At 33.4% G+C, this 8293-nt stretch overlaps 1 protein-coding gene across 1 annotated transcript in view; it reads right to left on the reverse strand.

Moving 5' to 3' along the window:
- The window catches only part of LOC145260587 (poly [ADP-ribose] polymerase 1-like), a 94527-nt gene extending 89503 nt beyond the window's left edge, over positions 1–5024 (reverse strand). Inside the window, exons 1-2 of the mRNA XM_080118863.1 lie at positions 4854–5024; positions 141–161 (exon numbers count right to left, since the gene is read on the reverse strand). Of these exons, the coding sequence (XP_079974989.1) occupies positions 141–161; positions 4854–4973 (141 nt within the window). The 5' untranslated portion in view covers positions 4974–5024. The remainder of the gene's footprint in view (positions 1–140; positions 162–4853) is intronic.
- Positions 5025–8293: the final 3269 nt, after the last annotated feature.

Genomic DNA, 8293 nt, shown 5'->3' on the forward strand with positions numbered 1-8293 from the left:
TGATAAAAGTTTATATATAAAAAAAGGGAGACGCCCACAATTTTTCACTTTCTGTAAAAGTGTGAAAATTTGGGGGAGCTTTCATATAACTTCTAGAGTCCATAGAAAAAAAAATGGATTTTGTATGATTTAAAACTTACCTTTCCATCAAAGTGTGGGGACTGGAATAGAAAAAGAAAAAAAAGAATTAGAAAATATTGATACCTTAAAAAAAATAAATAAGTAATCTTTCATAAAAAAGAAAAGGTTTATCGCTTTGTCATTGTTGATATAAGACTGTATGATCAATTACAGTAACCATCGCAGACCAGGTTAAGCGTGCGAAAATGGTTAACTATAGTGAAATTCCTTTCAATTTTAAATTAAAATGATATCTCCTTTATTTGGGATTTTTTTGATAAAATTTAAACTTAAGCAAAATGTAACCTTTACTCTTTATAAACGTACAATTCTCCGTGATTAATAATTTTTTTCTCAGATTAATTCAAGCTAGGTTATAATTTTAATGATGGGCAGAGATAGGGGAAAGGTTAGGGAAGTGAGACAAGACAAAATGAGATGGAGAGAATAGGAAAAGAGAAAGATAAAGCGAATAAAATCAACTGAATGGGACAGTCACAAAGGTCTAGCGATGTAGCCATTTTTATAATAAAAAAAAATAAATAAAAAAAAAATTAAAAAAAAAAAACAACGAAGGTAGTCCGCTTTTTCCAAATTACAAAAAAAAAATTGAATTCCGTTAAAAATCAGAAAAACACATTTTTGCCTCATCAAGCCTTATCATTCAGTTAAATTGTTTCAGGAAAAAGTGAATTTTCAAAATCAGTTGAATATGAAATGACAAAATGAATATATTATTGTCTCTGCTGATGTTCCCTTTTGTTTATGACAGATTATTCCAATCTTTTTGTTTTTTCTTCATCATTGAATGTGAATAAACAAATACAGCAACGCAACAGAAGACTACATATAGAATAAGAGGAGGGGGGCACAGAGCACACTTTAAGAGAGAGCGAAAGAATAGATAAGAGGAGAAGGGTCACTTGGCAAGTTAATTGCAAATTACAGGTAACTTTAAAAATCAAAATAGACATTTCCAAATACAGTCTAGAATGATAAATTTGTTGCCCTAAACAACATTACAACTTTATTTTAAAACTTTTATTGTAAAAAAATCAATTCAGATAACTTGATTATGCAGTAGAGTTGGCATCTATTCAGTGTAGCTGCCTTAAGCCTCAATCACCTCCTCCATACAGGTCTGGAACTGGGAGCATGACTTTCTACAAGTGCCAGCAGGAGCTCAACAAATACTCTGTAGATGACAGTGATCAAGCTGGCTTTGGTGTTGTGGGAGGTCATGTTGGTGATGTTCTTGACATAAACGAAGTAGTTCAGCGGGTTCAGGTCAGGGGAAGAGAGGGGGGCAGTGAGAGAAGGGTACAAAATACTAGCACTCCTTCTTAAGCCAAGCCTGGGTCTCTTTTTGGACTTGTGGGCTGGCGCCGAGTCCTGCTGTCACACCCAGGGTTTGGCAGCAGCCACCTGATTGCACCAGGGGATCACCACACCCAGATACGCTTTGGTGTTGATTTTCAAGCCGACTTTGAAGATATGAGGTGGCATAATGTGGCCCTCGCTTGAAATCACACCAAAGACCATAACCATGGCCGGAAACTTTGTAGAGCTGTGTCCTCAAGCATTGAACCATCCGGATTTGCATTTTGAGGATGCTGGCAATGGTCCTATTGTCATAACTTGGATCAGTAGAAAGCATAAGTTGTACAGCGGCACATCTCCGATCTCGCTCGTAGAACATCGTCACTTTCAGACATGATAGAAGGCTTCTTTTGCTCCTATCATACACAATTAGCCAACTAGTAGATGGTCTGCAACAAAAAAAGAAAACCGTTTTCATCAAATGAAAATGGAATCATGTTGTCTTTTCTAGGGCGACAATTTTATCGTTCTACACTGTATGATTCAATTACATTGGTATTTTTTATTCGTATCTATATCAATGATCTCCCAAACTACATCCTAAGATCATTCGTAGGCATTTACGCTGACGACATTACTATCTATGCCAACATTTCATAGGCCATAAATGACCAAGTTCTCTCTAATTCTCTCTCCTCTGATCTTGATCACGTTGTGCAATGGGGAAAGAGGTGACTGGTTAATTTTAATGCATCTAAGATCAAACTTCTATCTTTACATCAACGCTCTGATCCCCATTTGGCATCAATTGAAATGAATGGCTCTCATCTTGGGGAGGCTTCATGTTTTGACAAGTTTCTAGGCTTGACTTTACTCCTGATCTGAAATAGAACATGTACATCAAATCCATTGTCAGGGCTGCCACTCCAGTAGATATCTCACCACAGATGCAATTCTCTACTTGTATAAGAGCCAAGCCATAAAATTATTATTATTATTATTTAATCTGAAAGTTAAGTTTGTAATCGACGAGATTAACGTGAAAAGACTGTTCAAAGCTTGATGTCAAAAAGTTTGCACAAAGTTCCCATGTATACCAACTATTAAATACTCATCTTTTGAAAGTTGATTTTTAGTGATATTGACTGGTCTGTTTTGCACGAATCTCAATTGTTGCTAACAACTAGTTTTTATGATATTAAGACCTTCATTATCCAATGTATTCTGTAATGGTTTTCAGTGGTCGCTATTTTGTTTTTACTGCAGGCGATACAAAACGAACGAAAACGATCAATCTTAGTGAACTTTTTTTTAGTATTTAATAATTTTAAGTCTTTTTGGAAGTTTTCGAGTTAATTCTTTCGTTATTATTTCCGTTTTCATTAACTTAACCATAACCTACTTCTTTAAGTGAAAACAAAAATGGCGACCACTGAAAACTAAAAACATTGGATAATAACGATTTCAATATCATAAAAACTACTTGTCAGCGAAAATTTTAAATGTGATATTCATTCAAAAATAGACCTTCAAAATCAACTTTTGAAAGGTGTTTAGTTGGTATTCTATCGGCACTTTCACAAAAAGTTGTTTTTATTTTTTTTTGTAATGAAATGAAAAAAAAAAATTGATGCGATAAAATAAACATAACATACTGCAATACAATGGCAAACGTTAACTATTCGTGACAAATTATTTTTAAGGAAATACGGTTGGGAAATATGTAAACAAAATCAATTCATTTTGATTTACCTAATTATTTGGGACCTAGTTGTGCTAAAAAAACAAACAAACAAAAAACAAAAATCTTGGATATTTTCAACAAAAGCCAACAATTATACACACACATATATATAACATAAATAAATGTTACCAAAATACGTATTGGTTGTTAAGCATCCTGTTTATTGACAGGAAGTGGGGTACATTACGACTTATTACTCTCACATCATAATAACGTTTTCCAAAACAATTTAAAACTAACCATTAATTTTATCTAAAATATGAATAAAAACAAATAAAAAAAATGAGCTGAATTAGAGATATTCCAAAGGTCCCTATAGTAAAATTGAACAGAATTGTTTTTTGTTTTTAATTGTTGTTTCTTTTTTTTCCCTGGCAGATAGATGTGTCAACCTCGGTGTACTTTTTGTAGATTTGATGTTTTAAGAATAAATATGATGTAATATATGACTTGCATTTTTTCGCAGTGTTATGGAGTCACAATTTGTTGTCTCTAACTTAAACGAAGAAAAAAAATGACATAAAACGAGAAAAAGTGGAGAAAAACGACTCCATTTTTTAAAGGAAAAAAGGGGGTTTGGCGCGAAAAAAAAAGTCACGTTTTGTCAAAATAAAAAACAAAGTTACATTTAAATTCATTGTAAAATAAAATAAGAATATTTTAAACAAACACTCAAAAACAAAAAAATATTAATTCTGTTTTTTTTATTATTAAATTATAAATTGAATACGAGAAAGATAAGTCGTTTGAATTATAAGGAAGTTAAAAATAATGACCACGTGTTTTGGGGACATTTTAGAGAAAATATTTGACAATAAGAAAAAAAAGTTATAATTAAACAAAATTATTTAATGAATTGATTAATTACTAAATAACAGAAATAAGACTAACATGTGCATTTTTTTAAATATAAAACTACGAAATTTCTTGCCTTTTTCTGACAAGATTTCTTAATAAAAATTTAAATACTTTTTAAGTATGTTGAAACGTTACGGTTAGGAACGAATCTTAAAGAGGAATTTCTGTTTATTCTTCCAAATTGAAGTTTTATATTTACAAAATGAAAAAAATATTACATAAATATAAAAGGATTAAAACAGAATTATATTCACATAATGTATTTTTGGCAACTCTAATTAAAATTAAATTAGCAATAACATTGCTGATGATAAGTTAAAGAATTTCATTCTTAGGTGCTCCAAAAATAAGCCTGAAAGTAAACTTTTTTTTTCAGAAAAAATATTTTTTAAATGAAAATAAACAGAAATTTGATACTGAAAATCACTTTAATTTTTTAGGCTTCAGTTTACATGATAATAGAAATAATAATTATGATTATAATAATAATAAAATCGCTTTTACCAATAAAAAATACATTTATCTCCGATAAATCAATTTCATTTGTAAAATTACGTCATGAAAAAAGATATCAGTTGATTGAACAAATGTTGAAATTTTATGTTTATTTGCATAAAACTGTCCATCAAAACCATTTATTTTGCAAAGAAGTCCACAAACTCGACAAAAGGTATTGCAGAAGGCCAAACCACAACATAGAAACCACCGGGTTCGGCATAACTTTTGTTTGCACCTCCCCTTCTCGTAAGAAAAAAGAGAATCTTCTCAAAAAGTGGCATCTACACATCCCAGAATTCGCTATCAGACTTACCTGGACCATGATAGCCAGTCTGAGAGTTCCCTGGCTAATGTTACTTTTGCAGGCTTTGCAAGTGGAACGGTTACTTTTTGCATATTCGGCTTGGAACGGTAGATCGTGATGATCGGCCATTTTGCTGGAGAAGTAGAAAATGTTCTCTCGCCGGCAATGAGGGAAGGGGAGGAGACACAAAGAGGGGGTTGATATACACAAACAGCGAGTAGGAGAAAAAGCACATGCACGCGAGGATGACAGACGCGGCTCAGCAGGTAAAGAAGGTATTGTGAAACTTATTTTTTTCTGGTTCAGCAGTTCATTCAGTTTTTTCTACGTATTAGATTAATCTTTTGTAGACTTGCTAAACTGTTATAAATAATGAGTTGTTTTTGTTCGTTTTTTTTTTTTTAATTTACCCATAAGTACTACTAAATTGTCAAAATTAATTGTTGATTTTAATTCCTTCAAAATTAATTGTTAATTTTTTAACAATTGTCATAGTACAATGTCATTGCGAGGATTGAAAGTGTGATTGAACATAAAAGTTGAAAACCCTAAAAGAAAAGACAAATGAAATAAATAAAAATATTTTAAAAAAATCTTTAATGCCTGTTTACTTGCCTCCCAATGAGGAGAGGAAAAAAAAAAAACTCGGTCTTTAATGAAGAGAATTTCCAGCTCCCCAAACAGGGTCTCTGCATTGAGACAAAATTAAACCACAATACCACATTCACTTCAGGGACTGAGTACTTATCCACTTTTATTACCGCACTAAAATAACATTATTTAGAAAGCCATTTTTAACATGGGGAGGGGGTGTTTTGTAATTATTCTGTGCTTTCATCTAACGATTTAATAAAATGTAAAACTTGAATTTAACTTGAGGTACTCCTTGGGCGTTGAGTTCCATGGCGACCAACAGAAAAATTTAATGGGTAAATTTAACTCCACCAGAACAGTAACACCGACCAATAAAAATTTTTTTTTTGGGGGGGGGGGTTCGGGGCCGCTGACAATGAATCTGATATTCAAACCCGTCGCAAATTTACCGTTTACATGGTATTAACCCCTGAACCATCGCACTATTTTATACCAACTCACCGCCATCGTTTATGCTATTCTTACATGATGCGTTCGCGCATGGACGCGCGTAGTAAGGTGACTTGTCAATTTTAGGAAGCATCAAAAACTACGTAACACAGAAAAATGAACTGCATTTTGTTTTTTTAAAACTTTCTTGTTATTTTAAATGTCTCCTAAAAAAATTCTTCCGCGATGTGACAAGTCACCTTACTACGCGTGTCCATGCGCGAATGCATCATGTAAGAATAGCATAAACGATGGCAGTGCCAGTGAGTTGGCACAAAATAGTGCGAGGGTTCAGGGATTAATACCATGCAAACGGTAAATTTGCGACGGGTTTAAATATCAGATTCGTTGCCAGCGACCCCGAAAACCTGGGAAAAAAAACCCAAATTTTATTGGTCGGTGTTCTGTTATAGTTAAAGTAAATATTTACCCATTAAATTTTTCTGCTGGTCGCCATGGAACTCAACGCCCAAGGAGTACCTAACTTGAAAATACTATTTAAAAAAAAATAGCTCGGTAACATAAGTACATAAGTAGGACAGCCTCTGCCTCTGGTGCTTAAGTTAAACCCAAATTTGAAAAAGTGTTATTGAATGATAAATAGATACAGCAATAGTACAGTTTTATCCTCACTAAAATGTCGGATCTTAGCGAAAAGGCCAAGGAACCATAAAAGTGACAGGCTGTTGGAATGCTGAGTTACATTTTTCAGCACAATAATACAAGAGAGAGGAATGAGTTTGCCAAAAGATAAAGAGAGAGTTATGGAGAAAGAAGGAGAGGGGAAGAGAGAAAGCTACAGAAACGGTTAGAGAGAGGAAGAGTTAGAAATTTGTACAAATAAGATGTTACACACGTTTTTTTTTTTGTTTTTGCCTTTTTTACTTCTATTTAATTTTATATGGTCCCGAGCAACGTCGGGTAGCCCTGTTACTCTTCTTTCTCTTAAATAAATTTCAGTTGTCTGTGTGTTTGTATGTGTTTGAATGGCCGCTAAAAACTTTTGTCATCTGCATCGTACAGGCATGAACGTGGTATCGTTAAAAAGAGTAATCTCTTGGACACATTGAAAAATTGGAAAAATTTCTCAATTATGTCATAAAGAATTGTCGTTTTGTTTGAGAGGGGGGGGGTCAGATAAAAACCTTGCTTTCAATGTGATTTGCAAACCGCGCATGTGCAAACTTTCGTTATGTTCTTTCGTTTTAAATAGCTAAATTTGTGACGTTATAACATGTGTCCTCATGGGCCGATCGATAAAAGCTTACTAATTTATGCGAGTTAACGCCCAGCACGTTGCTTATAAGATTTTGCTTTCTGGTTGATTGCACCCAAACCAGGCAATACTGGACGCCCTCCCCCTTAGCTAATCTACAGGACAGTTGTTTTGTTGTTTGTATGCTCGTATGTTCAGCTAAAACTAAAAAAACTGCAAAACAAAGACACACAAAGTTGTATTTTTTATAAACATTGCCTTGGATAAATAATATCTAAAACGTAAAAAAATTTATTCTCTGGTCGTCAAATGGATCAGGTTTCGTCAAAATAGTATGTACTAAGTTTAGAAAGAAAATACTAACTCATTCCTCAAGGAGTCTTGTTATGTAAAGGACGGTTGTTTACGCGTATGTTTAGTTAGAGAGGGAGAGGAGAAAAATGGAGTGGGAGATGGAAGGGAGGGAGAGAAATATAAAGAGGTAGTAAGAGATAGAAGTTTTAATAGAAATGCATGACATTTTTGCTCCAGGTAACGCTGGATAGCCCTGCTAGTCTATTATATAAGGGCAACCGTCTGTATGTCCTGCTAAAACTTGAAAAATACACAGCAAACCCCCACAAAGTTTTTTTTGTTTTTTTTTAATTGGTATAACCCTGGATGTATAATATCTAAAAAAAATTCTTAAAATTGATTCATGGGAGGGGAGGGGGTCAAATGGCGATTTATATCATTTAATGCTATCAAGCGTTACACAAATCCTTAAATGTTATCATGTAAATAGAACTAATTCTGATATTTTTTTTGGCAGAGTTATTTCCCTTATGCCAACTCGAGTTATGTATGTGTCCAACTGAATGAAGAAGAAAGTGGGGAAGTGGAAAATAGAGATAGAAGTTATGTTACACGTTTGCCCTGGACAATGCCGGGTACTTATGCTAGTGTAAAATAAGGCCCTACTTCATTTTTTCTAGTTTAGGGTTGTAAATATGACATTTTAAATTAAGTATTGAATAATTTACATTAAGTAAATTTTAAGAGTGGAAGTTGGTGTTATTTGAATGTCAAAGATTGGAGATAACCATTTTGTTGTAGTGTCTGTATTTATCTGACTGACCTTTTTTGAGATGAAAAAGAAAAGGATCAGCAG

Source organism: Euprymna scolopes, chromosome 36 (assembly GCF_053919585.1).
Source record: "Euprymna scolopes isolate OS-2025 chromosome 36, ASM5391958v1, whole genome shotgun sequence".
Taxonomy (NCBI): domain Eukaryota; kingdom Metazoa; phylum Mollusca; class Cephalopoda; order Sepiida; family Sepiolidae; genus Euprymna; species Euprymna scolopes.